The sequence below is a fragment of the Mytilus edulis genome, chromosome 3 (genome assembly GCF_963676685.1).
Source record: "Mytilus edulis chromosome 3, xbMytEdul2.2, whole genome shotgun sequence".
Classification (NCBI taxonomy): domain Eukaryota; kingdom Metazoa; phylum Mollusca; class Bivalvia; order Mytilida; family Mytilidae; genus Mytilus; species Mytilus edulis.
Genome location: NC_092346.1, coordinates 2465113 through 2486697, shown reverse-complemented (window position 1 = coordinate 2486697; position 21585 = coordinate 2465113). Strand labels below are relative to the sequence as shown.

The 21585-nt window shown below is 32.4% G+C and overlaps 1 protein-coding gene across 1 annotated transcript in view; it reads right to left on the bottom strand.

Moving 5' to 3' along the window:
- Positions 1–211: 211 nt before the first annotated feature.
- LOC139515620 (endoplasmic reticulum aminopeptidase 1-like) overlaps positions 212–21585 on the bottom strand; it is a 56970-nt gene continuing 35596 nt past the window's right edge. The window contains exons 7-19 of the mRNA XM_071305244.1: positions 18118–18252; positions 17469–17600; positions 13990–14156; positions 12888–12976; positions 12188–12315; positions 9187–9242; positions 7989–8136; positions 6662–6735; positions 5901–6005; positions 4442–4609; positions 2533–2673; positions 2000–2081; positions 212–902 (exon numbers count right to left, since the gene is read on the bottom strand). Coding sequence (XP_071161345.1) covers positions 762–902; positions 2000–2081; positions 2533–2673; positions 4442–4609; positions 5901–6005; positions 6662–6735; positions 7989–8136; positions 9187–9242; positions 12188–12315; positions 12888–12976; positions 13990–14156; positions 17469–17600; positions 18118–18252 — 1566 coding nt within the window. The 3' untranslated portion in view covers positions 212–761. The remainder of the gene's footprint in view (positions 903–1999; positions 2082–2532; positions 2674–4441; positions 4610–5900; positions 6006–6661; positions 6736–7988; positions 8137–9186; positions 9243–12187; positions 12316–12887; positions 12977–13989; positions 14157–17468; positions 17601–18117; positions 18253–21585) is intronic.

Here is a 21585-nt window from a genome sequence, read left to right as displayed (position 1 = left end):
TATTTTGCTTTAAGAAAATAAATTACTAACAAGTGTTATTAAATTACATAAAAATATAAAAAAGAAAATTTCAACTTACAAATTAAACTGATAACATGCATGACACAACCATATATATTAGTATGGAAATACTTTTATTCATTAATGACAATGTTCTTGGTGCATTTCATCAAAAAAAGTACATGGATATTTATTTATTAATTTGATTTCATTTTCAGTATTTTCCCTATTTATTTGTGACTCAATGTAAAGGTTAAAAAAAATTATTATGCTTGTGACAAATTATTATTAAAAAAAATTTAAAAGATTAAAGATGATTAGGTTATTTCCCCTTAGTTTGTGATACAACATAAACCAATATAAGCCATGTTGAAAATTACACAAACACAAACCACATAAATATTTAAGACTTATAATTAGAGTTAAGTCACTGATTATAATAAAATTCCCAAGATGCCCTCATAAAATGAAATTGTTCTTATAAAGTCTACATGGGTAATTTTCAAATAAAATACACCAAAAAAGCAGGTTTCTCAAACTGACAACTTAAACACATCATTTTTTCATTCTTATGATATCAATACATTTCTACACAAGAAAAATTTCAATCTTCATTTAATGAAAGTTAGATGCTCGGAAAACTGTATGTGCTAAAAAAGACACCTAAAAACTGAAGGTCTTCTGTCATTCAATTAAAATTGTTGGATTTAATTTTCAGCTTTGTGTAGTTGCATCTTTATATAAATTGTTTATATTGCTTACTACACGTTTTTCTGCAACCAAGTTTTGACCTCATCTTCATGAGATTTTAACCAGTTAATATTTGTTCTGATATTCTCTAACGCTGTTGACACAGCTCTCTTGGCTGGGCCACTATCTACTTTCTTGAAAAATTCTTCCACCTGTATGAAAAGTAAAAATAAACTGTTACTTCTCTCCTCTACTGGTAAACAAACATTTATCATCAACTAAAGATTGGGAACTTAAAATTAATTAGTACATATGAAATTATAGAAATATTTCGAAAATGGAACATGGTTGTAACATTTTCTCTAGACATTGAAAAATTTAGGGAGCTACCATTTGATTTTTATGGGGGGGGGGGGGGGGGGGGAGCTAGGATGAAATTTGAAAAATATAGGCAGGACAGGAATTTTGATTAAAAAAAAAGTCAGGATGAGATATTTGCAAAAAAAAAGTCAGGATAAACTAAAAAAAAAAGGGCAGGACAGAATAGAGTGAAAAATAAAAAGGCAGGACAGAGATTACAACTAAAAAAAAAATGCAGGACAAAATTTTTCATCCTAGCCCCCCCATAAAAATCAAATGGTAGCTTCCTTAGTAGATAACAACATAATTTGACCTTAGAAATTCAAAATTTGTCAAATAATTCTGTTATAGCATATGAGAATTCAAAATTTTAGTTGAGAAACCATTATATACAGGAAAAAGATTAAGACTATTGTTGAGACACTTTTCTTATGCATGATCTTTTATCGACTTTTGGCTTCTTGGTTTTTTGGTTGTTTTTTATGTTGTTAGATGTATAGTCTAGATTTTCTCCCGGTGTTCAAGACTCATTGGTATCCTTGGGCTATTTTCTGCTCTTTGGTTGGATTGTCTCTTTAACACATTCCCCATTTCCATTCTCATTTGTTTAAATCTCTTTTATTCATACATAAAATTGAGAATGGAAATGGGGAATGTGCCAAAGAGACAACAACCCGACCAGAGAAAACAACAGCAGAAGGTCACCAACAGGTCTTCAATGTAGCGAGAAATTCCCGCACCCGGAGGAGTCCTTCAACTGGTCCCTAAATAGCATTTACCTGTTAAATGTTGGGTTTTTTTCTTGTATAACTTTCAATAACATTAACATTACCATTTTTTACTACACCAGATGTTAACCCTTTATATCCATGCATTCAAATGCTTTTTACAAGCATTCAAATGCAGCATTCTTAATGAAAATTTGTAAATTCTTATTAAAAAGATTCACCTCTTTGTAATCAAATTCTGTAGAAAATGACGATGTTGTTGATTTGACGAATTCTGGTAATGTAAAGGATACATCTCCATACCTGCAAGTACAGAACAAATTCTATTAATAGTATACTTTTATAATCACTTTTTAAAAAGAAGCTACCTTCCCTTAAAATGTAGATAACCAGAGTACAATAAAAATCATAAGTTAAAGAATGTCAGACAAAAATTAGGTGGAACTGTACATAATTGGACTAAAACTAAGTCCAGTAAAATAAAGTGCCCAACAAACATATTCTCAAACTAAAACTGGATTGATGACGCAAACAATATATATATATATTGTTAATGGGTGGGAATCTGGACTGTTATCAATATATTTTACTATTTAAGATGTCAGAGGTGAATGGTCTTAACACAGCAATTAAGGAGATAAATTGTATATCGTTAAGGGGTGGGGATTTGAACCATTTTTGAGATATTTAACAAATTATATAAGAAAGCAGAGCAAGACCTATTTCTATTAAAAGATAAAATATATATAAATACCATTGTAGTAATTTTTCCCAGTTCTGTTGTACAAATCTCCAAGCCAACAATTGTCCTGAAGGGTTCTTGGTGACTGCTCTCATAACTTTATACAAATCTTGGTGTTTGATCATATCTTCATTTAAAGCCATGTGTAGCAACCTAAAAAGAAAACAATTTAATTATGTTATACTGTAAATTTAGAAATTTTTGCGTGCATTTATTATTGCAATTCTGTCATTTTAGACTATTTTAATTTTTGCGATATTCAGAAAAATCCTGATAACCCTGTCGCATTTTTCGCCATTTTAAAAACATGGCAATAATTTCATCCAAATAATATGCGTTTTGATATAGGCAATGACTCATAAAACATACTATATACTAAAAAAAGTTGAAACAGGAAAACGTATGAACCATAATTATGTTGTTGAAAATATGCAAGTGTTTGATTTGTGTATATATGTCTCTGATGACATTACGTACAGGTTATTGGTGTTAATTAACAATGTGTAGGACACCAAAGCTGTCAGGTGAAGTCAATCGCTTAATGGGTCACTTAATTTTCAGTTTGACAGATATTTCTTAGTCAGAAAAATGCAGAGATTTTCGCGATAAAAATGGCAGGGCATCCGAGAAATGTCAACGGCTGTTTTGCCAGACAAGCTGTGGTGTTTCTAATTTTCCCCACGTTCACATAAGTGTGTTTCTATGAGTTGTCGTCTGGCATCAATGATAAGATAATGATCGACATCGTAAAACGTTGGTTTCTCAACTTATGTAAAATGTAAAAAAAGTCATGACCTGTTTTTTTTTTGTAATTGTACTGAACAGTTCGACCCTAGAAAATACCATCCTAGATAATGCGGCCAATATATCATCCACATACACCCTGTCCCGATTAAATAAAGTTTTCTTTTCTTATATTTAAAAACTGGCCAGTAATAAATATGCAGATGTTTTCAGATAAGTGCATTAATAATTTAATTTGACATGTGTATATATGTATATAATGATTAAAAATATAATTTATTGAGGAACTATGATTTTTATGGTTTTCATTTGAGCAAATCAACACCAGAAAGTCTGAAAGAATAACAGTGAAAATATATTTACTTTTAAAATACAATGAATAATCTTGTTGTCGCATAACAGGCATATAAAAATTTAATTGAGTTGTGTGAATGGTTATTTGGTGAAAATAATAAGTCCTGGTTTTTTATTTTCAGTCCAGGGGATAAAAAAAGGGGGAGGGTAATTAATTTGATTACAAATCGAAATGGCTTCCAATCTACTGTATAAACATGCAATAATATTTCTATTGAATTTGTTGCTTCAAAACGTATTGAACAAATGATTCTTTGTGGATTTTTTTTATACTTTTAGGGGATTTAATGATATTATTAAAATAAAACTGCCAACAGATTGCATGCAGATATTCCTGTTACGCTTACTCAGCATTTACTATAGTTGGAAGTACAGAGACAGCAAATTAATTTACAGAAAGGAGGAGAACTTTACATGTATCATATTGCATAAACAACCCAGGAATCCATGTGGCAGTGGAGTCTAGTACGTGAAATTTGAATTGGTGCATGTCTATCCTGCTGGGGATTTATTTTTGGGATCCCGCTTTTTTCTGGGAATCCCAGTATATTCAAAACAAAATCCCAGTATATTTTCACTGGGATTTACATATAGAGATCCCGCTTCTTTTGCGGGAATCCTAAAAATTTTATCCCAGTATACTTCCACTGGGATTTACATCAGGATCCCGCTTCTTTTGCGGGAATCCCGAAAATTTATCCCGGTGGAATTAGGTGGGATCCCAATTGGAATCCTGTCACAATTCCAGCTGGAATCACAGTGGAATCCCAGATTTATTTTCTCTTGGGAACTGCATGAAAATCACCCTTTAGCACCCCCATACCTGTTGATGACTATAGAATCTCTTGTCTCTCCCAGTGTGGATAGATATCTATCTTTGTTGGAGGGAGTGATGGACGTAGTATATTTCTTCAACATATATTTCCATTCTGACCATTCTCCATACTTAATCCCAGCTGTGTACACTGCTGTCTTCAGATTGGGAGGAATACTGTAATAGAAACAAATTTGTGTCATTATAATAATGATTATTTTATATGATACCTTTTTTGTTACGATAAAAATAAGATGATGTGGTACGCTTGAGAAAATTTAATAAAGGGAAATAACTCAATATTCTAAACTTAACATTAATTGAGACTGAAATTTTCCGTAGTTTGTGTAGAAATAAGAAGATAGTTCCTTTTAAAACTAGTGTTAAAATAGTATCAATTAAGCATTTAAACAACAAATAAAAGTAACAGACCATAGTATTGAAATACCACCCTATGACTTAAATCTATTCCCAGTGTGTTAATAAATCATAGAAAGAAATATTGCATAAAGACAAGAAAGCAGCACTCACTTGCCAGTGTAGGTTAGGATGATATTGGATATGTTCCTTACGTCATATCTACAATCCCGTTCCCTTTCATGAATGTGACCTACCGAATTAAAATTAAAAATGGAAATTGGGAATGTGTCAAAGAGACAACAACCCAACCATAGAGAAGACAACAGCAGAAGGTCACCAACAGGTCTTCAATGCAGGGAGAAATTCCCGCACCTGGAGGCGTCCTTCAGCTGGCCCCTAAACAAATATATATACTAGTTCAGTGATAATGAACGCCATACTAAACTCCAAATTGTACACAAGAAACTAAAAATAAAACAAGACTAACAAAGGCCAGATGCTCCTGACTTGGGACAGGCGCAATAATGCGGCGGGGTTAAACATGTTTATGAGATCTCAACCCTCCCCCTATACCTCTAGCCAATGCAGAAAAGTAAACACATAACAATACGTACGTTAAAATTCAGTTCAAGAGAAGTCTGTGTCTGACTATTTACTGGACTTGTTACAACATGAGTAACACGACGGGTGCCACATGTGGAGCAGGATCTGCTTACTCTTCCAGAGCACCTGATATCACCCCTAGTTTTTGGAGGGGTTCGTGTTGCTTATTCTTGAGTTTCTATGATTTGTCGTGTGTACTATTGTTTGTCTATTTGTCTTTTTCATTTTTAGCCATGGCGTTGTCAGTAATTTTTTGATATATGAGTTTGACTGTCCCTCTGGTATCTTTCGTCCCTCTTTTAGGGCTATTCCATTCAAATGTATGTGTGATGGTAGGAAGGGCAGTTTTATTATTGAATATGGGTCATGAGACTTTTTTTCAGTATGCGTCTTTTACCATTATGCAAAATCATCTAAAAAAATGGTTCATGGGTGTAGGGATATTTTCTAAGTCCATTCCTACTCTCCCGCATACATTGTAATGGAATAGCCCTAATCACCTTACCTGGTGTTTTTTATCATCCAATCATCATAGAGTTGTCTACCCTTCTTTGTTGCATCACTGTCTCCTAGCATTATGACCTCTGACAGAAGGTTAGAACGGAGATATCTACAAAAGACAACATGTTTTAACAATTTTTATTTATTATTTCAAAGGGATGCATTTCTCCAATTTTCCTACTAAAATAATGACTTCTTTCACAATGTACTGTAAATAAGTCTTTTTTTAATGCTAGATTCAGTATGTTGAAGAATTTTTTCCTATTTTTTCATTAAATAAACAATAATTACAAGTAATTCAATGAATAATCAATTAATTGTGAAGTTATCACTGATTCTTAATACAACAATGAATTTTCCAAACATAAAATGTTTTGTAAGTGCTTATAATTTAATTTTGGTTGTAATGCGTCTTCTGATTGGCTGACGTTATTTTGTTATCAGCCCATAGACATAATTTAGTCATGTGACCATGACGTGATCAACGTTTTTTCATGGTTTTCTTCGGTTTAAAATGGAATTTAGAATTAAATTATAAGAAATGACTGTAATATTTTTTCTGTCTACTCAAAATAACATAGAAAATGTGGTGCACACTGTTAAATAACCTCCTGCTAAGCACATTATTCAGTGTGACTACATTTTTTATGTTATTTCTTCATAGACAGAAAAAATATATCAGTCATTCCTTAATTGTTTGTATAAAATATTCATAAATCATTTTAAATGTTCACAATTCTTTTAAAGGTACCGGTAATCACTTACTTTTGTAAAGGTTCCCCACTGTCGTTCCATGTTAAACTGGTCTGTATTGGTTTAACCAAGTTTAATGTATATGTCTGTAATGTAAAGATATGTTGGTTAAAGGCTACAAGATACCTTCATGACAACAGTTTTTATCTTTTGTTATACTTTAATCAGTAATACTTGTCTTATCAACATCCTCAAAAAACTGGAATCATTTCTAAATGCAACTCTTTTTTTGAAAGATTGAATATTCTGTAAACAATTTTAATAATTATCTCTGAACCTAAATCAATCTTTTCCAAAAGATATCCAGTATTCTGTAATTTTTTAAATTGGTTTTTGATATTTTAATTGTTGTGAGAAATGCATTCTAAGAGGTATTACAAACAAAAAATGCATTTTAAAATTTGATAGCAATTTGTATGCACAATTACTGTAGATTCAGAAAATATTGCAATGTTTTTATCATTGCGAAAATTGCGACAGGGTTAAAATCAAAATAATTTAAAATCGCATTTTAAAATATAGTATATAACTTTAATAGGATTTTTCTCAATATCGCAAAAATTAAAAGCGCATATTAGTCTAAAATGACAAAATCACAATAATAATTGCACGCAATAATTTATGTATTTACAGTAAGTAAAATCGCACTTAGAAGAAAAATTGCAATAATATAGGGTTATTGCATGAATATTGGGGAATATTGTCCCGAGTAGAATTTTATATTGCACGAGCTTGCGAGTGCAATATATGTTCTACGAGGGACAATATTCCCTAATATTCATGCAATAACCCTTTTATTGTATAGCAATATAATATTTGAAAGTACAAATTGGTTTAAACTAAGATTTAAACGTTGATGACGTCATGAATTTTGACAATTTATTGCACCAGTGCAATATTAGAATTTATTGCACGCTAACTTTTGGTTACGTTCTGTGGGAAATATTATATTGCTATACAATAATATTTTTTATTTACATTACTATATTTTGTTGTCTCATTAGTATCAATCCAATAATCTTGTTTAAAATGGAAGGGTGTTGTTATTTGGTACTTTAACTACTCAAATATATAATAACTTGGAGGGGGTTTGGCATCAGCAAACATTAACTCCACCCGAATTTCTCATTCGAATTGTTTTACATTTGTCATTTCTGGCCATTGTATAGCTTACAATGTGGTATGGGTTTTACTCATTGTTGAAGGCTGTACAGTGATCTATATATAGTTGCTTACTTCTTTGTCATCCAGTCTTTTGTGGAGCATTGTCTCATTGGCAATAACGCCACATCTTCAGTTTTTATAATAATTGTGTTTTCTTATCGTTTATAATGCATACCTTAAACTGTTCATAAGCTGGACTCTTTTGAAGCATTTTCCTGATAAAACCGAGACCTCCTAATGCACTGTACCAAGGGGCATAATCCTCTTCTTTCTTCAGATACTTCGTCATATCCAATGCTGTTGTGTGTTTTACTAAACCAGCTCTGTAAAAATGGTTACAAAATGTTCTAAATCTTTTTGAACAGGTAAATAAGAAAGACAGCTGATAGCTACCGTTAAAATCGTTAAATAAGCCGCAGGTTTTTTTTCTCTGTCTTTGTCCCTGTGTGTTATACTCAGGTGAGCTTTATGTGTGTATATTTTCTGTTTTCAGGACGAGTGTGAAAAAAAAAATATCTGGATTTTTTTTCTGGAGACAGTCAGATTGTCAAGTGCTTGCAGTGACTTGATAAATTGTTAATGTGGCATATTTTTTTATGAATAAATATATTTACTTTATCGTTTGTTCTTTATTTCATTCAATTATGTCTATGGGCTGATAACAAAATAACGTCATCCAATCAGAAGACGCATTACAACCAAAATTAAATTATAAGCACTTACAAAACATATTATTAGTACATGCATTTTTTATTTCATTTAAGGGTTAGGTTATAAAGATGATTTTAAATTGTTCATAAAATTCAACCTGATTTAAAACAGTCTTGAAAATAAAAGAAGAATATTTCTGATGACACAAATGCCCTTGCTCAAGCTTTGCAATTTTTCATGTTAAAAAGGGGCATAACTCTAGATCAGTTATTGACTTAAAACCCAAACTCCAACTTTGTCAGTGTGATGCAGTTCATAGCATTTTGATTGAGTTTCATGAAACTTAAGGGGGTAGACCTTGGTTCAGGGAGTTAACTCTTTAAGTCAGTAATACGTTTGTAAAAGTCAAGTTTCATCAATGTATTTTAAGCATTTACATGAAACAGATTGGAAATAATCTATGTAACCTTGAAGCTTAGAATATATCTATGAAAATGGTTGACACAAATGTACTGATGATTTTAAGACTTATTTCCCTTAACCAAGGTCTACCTCCTTAAATGAGGCAAACTTAAGTTAGAGTAATAACTAAATTTTGAAATAAAGAAAGAGGGACAGATTGATACATAATGAACTTTATACCAAAATATAACATTTTACACTAACAAATTTCTCTATTATTATTTGTCAATTTGCAATCTTTATTCTAATATACTACAAACCTTGCTAAGTTGAAAACATCATCTATCAGCCCTGATCTATCACCTGGTGAGAAAACCTACAGATAAAACAAACAGTCTTTTTTAATATGTTGAAGTATCAGCTATGCTTGTATAGATACAGCTTGTAGGCCCAAATTGTTGTATCTAATGTACTCCAAGATATTATTGTCAATGCAGAATGATAATTTTAAATAGGAGGGGGGTTTTCGGCCATTTTATCATATTTGTCATTGAAAAACTATGATAAATGTAGGGTATTCAATTTCATTTAACAACATCTTGGTGTTAATACAAGATGCAAAGTATTTGAAATAATTGCTTAATTTCATGCATAACAGTTAAATGCTAACATAAACTGATTTTGGTGCAAGCTAAAACAAACAACTCCCAAGTCAGGAGCCTCTGGCCTTTGTTAGTCTTGTATGATTTTAAATTTTAGTTTCTTGTGTATAATTCGGAGTTTAGTATGACGTCCATTATCACTGTACTATTATGCATATTTTAGGGGCCAGCTGAAGGACACCTACGGGTGCGGGAATTCTCGCTACATTGAAGACCAATTGGTTGCCTTCGGCTGTTGTTTGCTCTATGGTCGGGTAGTTGTCGCTCTGACATATTCACCATTTCCTTTCTCAATTTTAACTATTAGAATCTATATAAAATTAATGTTTTGACGAGAAAAATCTGCTTAAAAAGGTCAGAAAGAAAACTGGATAAGGCTGAAAACAAAAGCCTTTTAACTTCTGTGGTGAAGGTAGATATATTCCCCTTGAAAACCATAGCCTTTTAACTTCTGTGGTGAAGGTAGATGTATTCCCCTTGAAAACCATAGCCTTTTAACTTCTGTGGTGAAGGTAGATGTATTCCCCTTGAAAACCATAGCCTTTTAACTTCTGTGGTGAAGGTAGATGTATTCCCCTTGAAAACCATAGCCTTTTAACTTCTGTGGTGAAGGTAGATGTATTCCCCTTGAAAACCATAGCCTTTTAACTTCTGTGGTGAAGGTAGATGTATTCCCCTTAATATTTAAATTGAATGAAAACTTGTATGTACTTAAACTTATATTATACAAGAGTGCACACGCTGAAATGTCTCGCCTTCTATACTAATCATTGATATTATGGTGATAGTCCTAAGTATAAAGCTTAGTTTTATTACAACTGTCTCATAAACTTATAGCGAACCCTATGATAGTTTTCCATAGATTCACCTGCAAGTTACCTGTCGATTTAAACTTTTGGCAGTTCTATTGTCCTATCTAACAAATACAACAGGTATTGTTCTCTGTATAGTTTATTCACCAGGACCTTTAAATTTCTTCCAAGAGAAATCTATCACTCATTGATTAATTTACCTGAACAAAAAATTGAACTGTCAATGATGAAAAAATACTTATACCAATACTAAGAAAGGACTCACAAAACTGCATGTGGTATTGTATTTATTCAATACCAAAAACTTGTTTTTAATGTGTTCAATATTAATACTGATTTAAAAATTAAAAGTTGATTTCTGATCAAATATTCAATATTTTTGTGTGTTTGATAAATAAAAATTTGAATATTATTATTTTTAAATTAAGGTCTTCATAAACATAGTCTATAAATTAACAACAAAAAAACATGCAAATTCATTGGAAAATACTAAAAAATGTGTCTAAAATAAACTTTTTATTATTAAATCAGATTTTATATTGAACAGATTGAAAATATATTAATGATCTATTGAATAAATACAATATTGCATACAGTTTATGTGAGTTTATAGAAGATCATAGAAGTATTTCAATAAAAAAAAAGATAATTTTTTGGTCAGGTAAATTAATCAATGAGTGATATATTTCTCCTAGAAGAAATTTAAAGGTCCTGGTGAATGAACTATACAGAGAACAATACCTGTTGTATTTGTTAGATGGGACAATAGAACTGCCAAAAGTTTAAATCGACAGGTAACTTGCAGGTGAATCTATGGAAAACTATCATAGGGTTCGCAATAACATTAACCAAGATAACTAAACAAAGACCAATGAACCTTGAAAATGAGGTCAAGGTCAGATGAACCATGCCAGGCAGACATGTACAGCTAACAATGCTTCTATACAACATATATAGTTGACCCATTACTTATAGTTTAAGAAAAATAGACCAAAACGCAAAAACTTAACACTGTGCAATGAACCGTGAAAATGAGGTCACCGTCAAATAAAACCTGCGCGACTGACATAAAGATCATAAAATATTTCCATACACCAAATATAGTTGACCTATGGCATACAGTATTAGATAAAAAGACCAAAACTCAAAAACTTAACTTTGACCACTGAACCATGAAAATGAGGTCAAGGTCAGATGACATCTGCCCGCTAGACATGAACACCTTACCATCATTCCATACAACAAATATAGTAGACCTATTGCATATAGTATGAGAAAAACAGACCAAAACACAAAAATTTAACTATAACCACTGAACCATGAAAATGAGGTCAAGGTCAGATGACACCTGCCAGTTGGACATGTACACCTTACAGTCCTTCCATACACCGAATATACTAGCCCTATTGCTTATAGTATCTGAGATATGGACTTGACCACCAAAACTTAACCTTGATCACTGATCCATGAAATGAGGTCGAGGTCAAGTGAAAACTGTCTGACAGACATGAGGACCTTGCAAGGTACGCACATACCAAATATAGTTATCCTATTACTTATAATAAGAGAGAATTCAACATTACAAAAAATTTGAACTTTTTTTTCAAGTGGTCACTGAACCATGAAAATGAGGTCAAGGACAATAACATGAAGCATCTATATACAAAGTATGAAGCATCCAGGTCTTCCACCTTCTGAAATATAAAGCTTTTAAGAAGTGAGCTAACACTACCGTAGCCGCCGTAGCCGCCACCGGATCACTATCCCTATGTCGAGCTTTCTGCAACAAAAGTTGCAGGCTCGACAAAAATGGCATTAAAGCAGAAGGAATATTATTTTCATCTTACAGTATGATTAGTCTGTAACTGCTGTATAATGGTATTCCACATGACCTCTTCATAGTTTACTCTGTAAAACCCATACATCCCATAATTCCCTTTAATCAGTTTTACATCTTTTGTCACACTGATTTCAGCTGAAAATAAACAGGAAATAATCAAATTTATCTGCAGTGAAATGATAAGTGATTTTGATTGGTCAATATAATGATCAATTAGAGTTACTGTCTTCTGATGAGGTAAATATGTGGTTTTATAGACTTTTGAAAAACTGATATTCACTGAGGCCAAGGGTTAAACCACATATTTACCGAAACAAAAGACAGTTATTGTTTTATTCCATATTCTGAGAGATATGTATCTAATGGAAATTATTTACCAAAACCATGTGTACCTCAAAGTTTTTTTTACCAAAATTATACACATAAAAGCTCTCGATGTTTTGCGTGTTGAATATACTTTTTCCACAGGTGGGTATGCTTATTTATTCAAAATCCCATTCATATAAAAATACCTATTAAAGTTTTAGCAATATGAAAGAAACTATGTTAGTTACTAGATGATATGGTGAGTAGGATTTTTTTGTGTTAGATGGCAAGGTAACAGTGAGCAGGATAAACATAAGTGTATTAGTGTAGAGTTACACTTCTATATGATGTATCAGTTATAAGTTTGTCATCAACAGTAACTGAACTATTTAACAACTTACCAGAACCTTTGTGAAGCCAGACCATACCAGTTCTAGTTGAACCATCTTTATAAAGGACTGTGTATCTAAATGGAATGTGCCACTTGTATCTGAAAAATATAAAGAAATCAGCTTTAATTTACCCATAGTCTTTTCACTATAAGAACATAAAATATCTTTACAAATGTGGGAGTGGGAAATATCAGTTTGATCTACCTCTTCTAATAGTTTTACTATCTCATATAGACCATTTTATATAATACTGACTTTTGATTCTAGGTTCAACAATTATTCGACAGGTTACCTACTCTGTGGTAGGACAGGACATCCTGTTACTCAGTTAATTACCAGCAGCCAAAAAAAGTAGAATCAAATATATAAACGATGCAATTTTGGGGTAAATTTACTATTTTCCACTAATTTAGTCATGTTGAGAAGCATTTACACAATTAACTTTCCTTCAAAATTGTACCCATTAAAATCTTGAATTCAATTATTTATGTTGCTCTAGTAAGACAGAGTACCAGGATGTTCTACAACAGAAAAGGTAACCTGTCGAAAAACATTGATTCCAAAGTAAAAAGTCAGTAATATGGACATTGGACTAGCTTACAGCGGATCATGGATGATTTCTTTAACTTAATACTTCATAAGAAAATTGTTTTAAGATATAGATATATAGTTTCTACAACTAACTTAATGTACTTGTCACTTGTTGACAATTATTTGTTGCTACCTAAAAGCTACAACTGCATATGAGCTAAATCTGAATAACAATAAATTCTTAATATTAAATTCTTAATATTTGACTTTATTCATTGAACCCCTTCTTCCCAATGAGATATGTACCCCCTGAGATCTTATGTACCATCCTGGTGTAACCTCCTCATGAGAACTGTACCCCTGAGATATACTTCATTGTGTCTCATCCCTGTGTACCTCTATCCTCCCAAAGATATCTAAATATCTCGCATCTGCTAGATCCTTTTGTCCAATTCCTGTGTACCCCTACGTATACCCTCTCCATGAGATATGGACCTCTGAGATCTAATTACCACTTTTTTTTAAATAGGTCCTTGGATCCCATCCCTGTGTACCTTTTGTCCAATCCCAGTGTACTTACCCAAAAGGAGATTCATCCAAATTTGTAGTCGCTGACCCATCGGATAGAAATCTTTCCTGTGTCAGTATAAACTTGTTTCCACTCTGTTTAACACTGACCACTGGGTAGCCCATCTGTAACGTCCATGTGTCCATTACAGCCTTCACATCAACTGTATTTCCACTTTTCTGTTTATCAAATAAATGAATCTATATCATATCATTGGAATAACATTGACATTCCGAGAATTATAGTCTATCGTTCAAATAATGATTGCATTATGTATTTCTTATTCTATTCTATTCTATTCTACCATATAGTGACCGCCTTCAACAAATTGAAGATTATTCTTTTTTTCCTTGTTTCTTACTTATACAGTCGATTCCACTTAATTGCATACCGCTTAATAGCATAATTCGGTTAATTGCATAGTTTTCTCCTGCAAAAAAACATTTCCCATTCATCTAATGTTAAATTGTCCGGTTATATGCATAGCTCTACAAGTGGCCTTTCGGTTTATTGCATAGAAAATTATTGCCGTCTAGATATGCTTAGCTAAAACTGACGAGATTTTTGACCGGAAACGGTCATTTGGTAAGTATATTTTTCTTGAATGCATCCTTATTTTCGTTATTATTTCATATTTACTCTTGTGTTATTGAAATAAAGTTTTAAAACAGTTTCTTTCGTGTTTATATTATGGAATTTGATTTAAAAATAAACCTCGTTTCAACACAGGTAAAGTTCCCCATGTTCTATTTTAAGCCTCGAGGTCATAAAAATGTCAAACAGATAATTGTTGTAAAAACACTGACCATTCTACTTCAAAGGGTGTTAATAATTGATTGGATTTAAATAATTGTCCATAGATTACATTTGGGGTTAATTTTTAAAACAAAAACTCCTGCTAATTATCGATCATAACCAATGTGAACTCTATTGGGCTTGGGGTGATCTGTATTAATGTTAATATTATAGGGCATTTACAGATGGTTAAAGAATTTTATACATTAATCATTTGTTTTTAATATTTTATGAAAAGAGCATTTACTTTTAATTATTATATTTTCTCACTTTCAACACTTGTGTCCAGCAATTAACCCCTACAGGGCCCCACCATTACTGCTTTGCATATACGAAACTAACAAGGTGTTACTTCAGTGACCAACTGCATATTAAAAGCAATTCATTACACATCTATTGTTAAAATAATTATAAACTGTGAAGTATTGTTTAAAAGTTTATTTTAATCAAAGCCTAACAATGTACATTGTACATATGGGTCATAGAAACAATAAAATTGAGAAAGGAAATGGTGAATATGTCAAAGCGACAACCACCCGACCATAGAGCAAACAACAGACGAAGGCAACCAATGGGTCTTCAATGTAGCGAGAATTCCCGCACCCGTAGGTGTCCTTCAGCTGGCCCCTAAAATATGCATAATAGTACAGTGATAATGGACGTCATACTAAACTCCGAATTATACACAAGAAACTAAAATTTAAAATCATACAAGACTAACAAAGGCCAGAGGCTCCTGACTTGGGACAGGCGCAAAATTGCGGCGGGGTTAAACATGTTTATGAGATCTCAACCCTCCCCCTATACCTCTAGCCAATGTAGAAAAGTAAAAGAATAACAATACGCACATTAAAATTCAGTTCAAGAGAAGTCCGAGTCTGATGTCAAAAGATGTAACAAAAGAAAATAAATAAAATGACAATAATACATAAATAACAACAGACTACTAGCAGTTAACTGACATGCCAGCTCCAGACCTCAATTAAACTGATTGAAAGATTATGTCTTCATCATATGAATATCAGGTACAATCCCTCCCGTTAGGGGTTTAGTATCATACTATCATAAAATATATGAGAAGAACATAACCCGTGTCATGCCAACAACTGTTTTTTTAGAAATAAATGTGTTTAGTTCCGATGCAAAGACCCTATCAGTGAATCAATGTTAAAGCCAAAATATGCAATCTTTAATGACCTGACAACAGTATCGTAACTATATCCCCTTTTAATAAGTCTATTTAAAGGTTTTGTTAGTTTCTGAGGAGAATACTGACATTTTTGTGCTTTATAAAGAATATTTCCATAAAATTTTGGATGTGAAATACCTGAACGTATAAGATGTCTGCATGTTGAGTTATATTTACGAAATCTATTTTTAGAACAGTTTATTTTCGTATCCCAGGTAAAGGAAAGTCTGAATGCAAATAAACTAAAACTAAATGTGTTTATAATCTTTATTTTATAAAGAAACAAAATAAAATAACACATATGACACTAGAGTAGACATAACATTTTTATTAGAATAAATCAACATTCAGTATATTGTATGTGGATTACAGACGTTCATCTTTCTTCAGGGATTTCTTTTACCTGATCTGTTCCATCGATGTTATTTGACTCTGTCATTTGGCATTTCAGATATAAGCATACTCCGCTTTATTGCATAATTTTGTCTGACAAATAGGCTATGCAAATAACCGGAATCTACTATACTGTGTGGTATTAAAATAAAATTCCAGCGATCAAAGTTTTTTTTTTAAATATTTATAATGATTTCTTTCAACAATAATTTGTATGGAATATATTGAAATATTTAAAGCGAACTTCAAAAATCACATTAAACTATGTAGAAGTATATTATGTTGATATTTTTTTTGTTTTCTGCCAATTATTATCCTCGGCTTAGTATATATCTAGGATTTTGATTGGTTAACGCACGTCGTTACAAAACCCATAGCCCCTGGGTGTTGCTAACCCATATCCCCGGACGTTGCTAACCATTATTCTGGGGAACTTCACGCAAGTTTTCCTTAGTTCCATGATTGCTCCTTGTGAAATATTGAATTTTGTAGATTATCCATGATGTTTGTAATTAAATATTTAATTCATTAACGATTTTGTCCTATTATACCGATCATTTACACTCATTCCATTAAATGCATCACTTGAATGCCACATTTTCAAGGAATGGGACTACTGACCTAGCTATGCAAATGACCCACGTTGACGTCACACCATCTATGGCATAACTCTCACAACATTGAGCGCCAAATTTGACTCAATCCAGTTTCTCTGTCTCCGTATTAAAAACGTCTTATATTTGACTACCTGTAGGGTTCTACCAAAACCCTACACCCCGTAAAAAATATGTAAAATTTCCAAATTTCAATAAAACTTTTTTAGATAATGAAAAAAACGTTGTTTTCACGTTATACTTTGTACCCGAATTTTCATAAAACTCGCCCGATTCGGACTAAGACCGGGGATAAATTCGTTATATACGTTCATATTCGTAGATATGGATATTTTAACACCCTTCAGTATCCTGTAACCCCTTCGGCTACGCCTCATGGTGTACTGGGGTACTTCAGGGTGTTAAAATATCCATATCTACCGATATGCACATAGATAACTTATATTATAGAAATTTCATGAAGATTTGGTTGCTCTGTAATATAGAGATGATAAACATACCTTTGATAAAGCACTCCATAAATCTACAGTGACAGCATTGCCATACTTGTACAGCTGGAGGTAGGATGTAATGCCGTCCATAAATTTTTCTTTTCCCAGGAATTCTCTCAACATTCTTATCACTGAGGCTCCCTTTATAATGCAGATAAAATAGAATATTAAAATAAACAGAGCTCCTGAAAGCACACACCTGTCATTTAAATATGAAATAAAAATTTGTGTTTCTAAAATTATATGTATTGAAAAATAAAGAAGCACAACAGCATTGGATAAGAAAAATTCTCTAAAATTTCAATTGATTAAAGAGGAGTTGCAGATAAATAAGATTTCTCTCCCTTTGATGTTCATGGCCAGCCCTATATTTTTGGTACAGGAAACCTAAAAAAAAAAATTTGATATAAACATTTAAATAGGAGGTGCCCAACCCCAATTGATACAGAAGTCTAAAGGGGAAATTTTCATTAAAATCCTGACTCTCTTTTTGCAATTTTTACACCAAAAACCAATGAGCAGAAAACTTCAGTAAATCTAGGTAAAAATTTATCTTTATTTTTTCTTTTAAAAACATCACATGGATGAGGCTAGCAATAAATAGGGATGTAGTCTTTTAAGTTTTATTCTTAAAATATAATAATTTATTATAATATACCTTATCATATGATATCGTATCAAATATCTCATTGATATCATCTGGATTGTGAACAGGTACTTGTATTGGATGTGATGTTTTCTGACTGTCACGACTTAAAGCTCGCTGTAGAGCCTTGCATATAAACTGTTCACCCTGAAACAGGAAAAAATCAAATTGATAATAAATACAAGAGTGCACACGCTGAAATGTCTCGCCTTCTATACTAATCATTGATATTATGTTGATAGTCCTAAGTATAAAGCTTAGTTTTATTACAACTGTCAGTGTCTCATAAACTTAACATTAACCAAGATAACTAAACAAAGACCAATGAACCTTGAAAATGAGGTCCAGGTCAGATGAACCATGCCAGGCAGACATGTACAGCTAACAATGCTTCTATACAACATATATAGTTGACCCATTACTTATAGTTTAAGAAAAATAGACCAAAACACAAAAACTTAACACTGTGCAATGAACCGTGAAAATGAGGTCACCGTCAAATAAAACCTGCGCGACTGACATAAAGATCATAAAATATTTCCATACACCAAATATAGTTGACCTATGGCATACAGTATTAGATAAAAAGACCGAAACTCAAAAACTTAACTTTGACCACTGAACCATGAAAATGAGGTCAAGGTCAGATGACATCTGCCCGCTAGACATGAACACCTTACCATCATTCCATACAACAAATACCTATTGCATATAGTATGAGAAAAACAGACCAAAACACAAAAATTTAACTATAACCACTGAACCATGAAAATGAGGTCAAGGTCAGATGACACCTGCCAGTTGGACATGTACACCTTACAGTCCTTCCATACACCGAATATACTAGCCCTATTGCTTATAGTATCTGAGATATGGACTTGACCACCAAAACTTAACCTTGATCACTGATCCATGAAATGAGGTCGAGGTCAAGTGAAAACTGTCTGACAGACATGAGGACCTTGCAAGGTACGCACATACCAAATATAGTTATCCTATTACTTATAATAAGAGAGAATTCAACATTACAAAAAATTTGAACTTTTTTTTCAAGTGGTCACTGAACCATGAAAATGAGGTCAAGGACATTGGACATGGGACTGACGGAAACTTCATAACATGAAGCATCTATATACAAAGTATGAAGCATCTAGGTCTTCCACCTTCTGAAATATAAAGCTTTTAAGAAGTAAGCTAACACCGCCGCCGCCGCCGCCGGATCACTATCCCTATGTCGAGCTTTCTGCAACAAAAGTTGCAGGCTCGACAATATACCAGTAGATAATTATAGGTTTCATAATGTGCGAGAAAATAAGTTTTAGTATATAAAAATGAAATAACTTGAGTTGATGTCAAGTGATGTCCTATTTTCACAAGTTGTTAAACCGATTTCTTTTAATATGGTAACCAGATGCTCTGCAGGGTGCAGCTTTTTACAACCGCACAGGTTGAACCCTGAACAGTTGGGGCAAGTATGGACACAACATTTAAGCTTGATACAGCTCTGAATTTGGATTGTGATTAAATAGTTGACACAACATAGGTTTCTGACACAGAATGAATGTGGTCTAAGAACTTAAACTTAAAAACTTAAAAATTTTAAATTGGACATTTACCTATTATGGTCCAATATCCTAAATCTAAATACATGGTTAGATTTAGCATATCATATAGAACCCCAAAAATTCTATTTTTGATGAAATCAAATAATGTTCAATTTTAGACCCTTTAGACCTCAATGTGGACCAATTTGATAACCAGGCCCAAATATTAAAAATCTAAATACATGGTTAGATTCAGCATATTGAAGAACCCCATATATTTCATTTTTGTTGAAATCAAACAAAGTTTAATTTTTGACCCTTTGGACCTTAATATAGACCAATTTGAAAACGGGACAATACTATGCAAATGAATATTTCTTGCTATTGCGCAAAACTGTGCAATTGAAAATTTCTTGCTATTGCACAATATTGAGCAATTAGATATTTCTTGCTATTGCGCAATACTGTGCAATTGAAGATTTCTTGCTATTGCACAATACTGTGCAATTGAAGATTTCTTGCTATTGCGCAATACTGTGCAATTGAAAATTTCTTGCTATTGCACAATACTGTGCAATTGAAAATTTCTTGCTATTGCACAATACTGTGCAATTGAAAATTTCTTGCTATTGCACAATACTGTGCAATTGAAAATTTCTTGCTATTGCACAATACTTAATATAATAATTTTGGACCCCGATTTGGACCAACTTGAAAACTGGGCCCATAATCAAAAATCTAAGTACATGTTTAGATTCAACATATCAATTAAAGAACCCCAAGAATTCAATTTTTGTTAAAATCCACTTAGTTTATTTTTGGACCCTTTGGACTTTAATGTAGACCAATTTGAAAACAGGACCAAAAATTAAGAATCTGAAAACACAGTTAGATTTGGCATATCAAAGAACCCCAATAATTCATTTTTTGATGAAATCAAACAAAGTTTAATTTTGGACCCTTTTGGCCCCTAATTCATTGGGACCAAAAACTCCCAAAATCAATCAAAACCTTCCTTTTGTGGTCATAAACCTTGTTTTAAATTTCATAGATTTCTATTAACTTATACTAAAGTTATTGTGCAAAAACCAAGAAAAATGCTTATTTGGGACCTGTTTTTGGCCCCTTATTCCTAACTGTTGGGACTAAAACTCCTAAAATCAATCCCAACCTTCCTTTTGTGGTCATAGACCTTATGTTAAAATTTCATAGATTTCTGTTTTCTTATACTAAAGTTATTGTGTGAAAACCAAGAAAAATGCTTATTTGGGCCCTTTTTGGCCCCTAATTCCTAAACTGTTGGGACCAAATCACCCAAAATCAATCCCAGCCTTCCTTTTATAGTTATAAACCTTGTGTTTACATTTCATAGATTTCTATTTACTTTTACTAAAGTAAGAGTGCGAAAACCAAATGTCTTCAGACGACGACGCCAATATATATATACGTGATACCAATATACGACCAAACCAGATGCTCCGCAGGGCGTAGCTTTATACGACCGCAGAGGTTGAACCCTGAACGGTTAGGGCAAGTATGGACACAACATTCAAGCTGGATTCAGCTCTAAATTTGGATTGTGATTAAATAGTTGACACAGCATAGGTTTCTGACACAGAATGAATGTGTTCTAATGAACTTAAAATTTTTGTTTCTCTTAGAGCAATTCACTATGCTGTTGAATATTAATCCTCTCAAAAAAATGTTTGAAGAAATTTTCATTTTTATTTATGAAATTTCAAATGAGAAAAATTGAACCCATTTTTTTTAATCACATCCCCCTTTCCCTTATTCCAAAACTAATCTCAATTAAAATTTCTAATGGAGTTTGCAACAATAACTACTCATTTAAATACATCATAAAATATTAAGATGTAAAAAAAACTGCTTGTTATCACTGAATGGTAAAGATTATTTTAATTTATCAGTTGGTAGT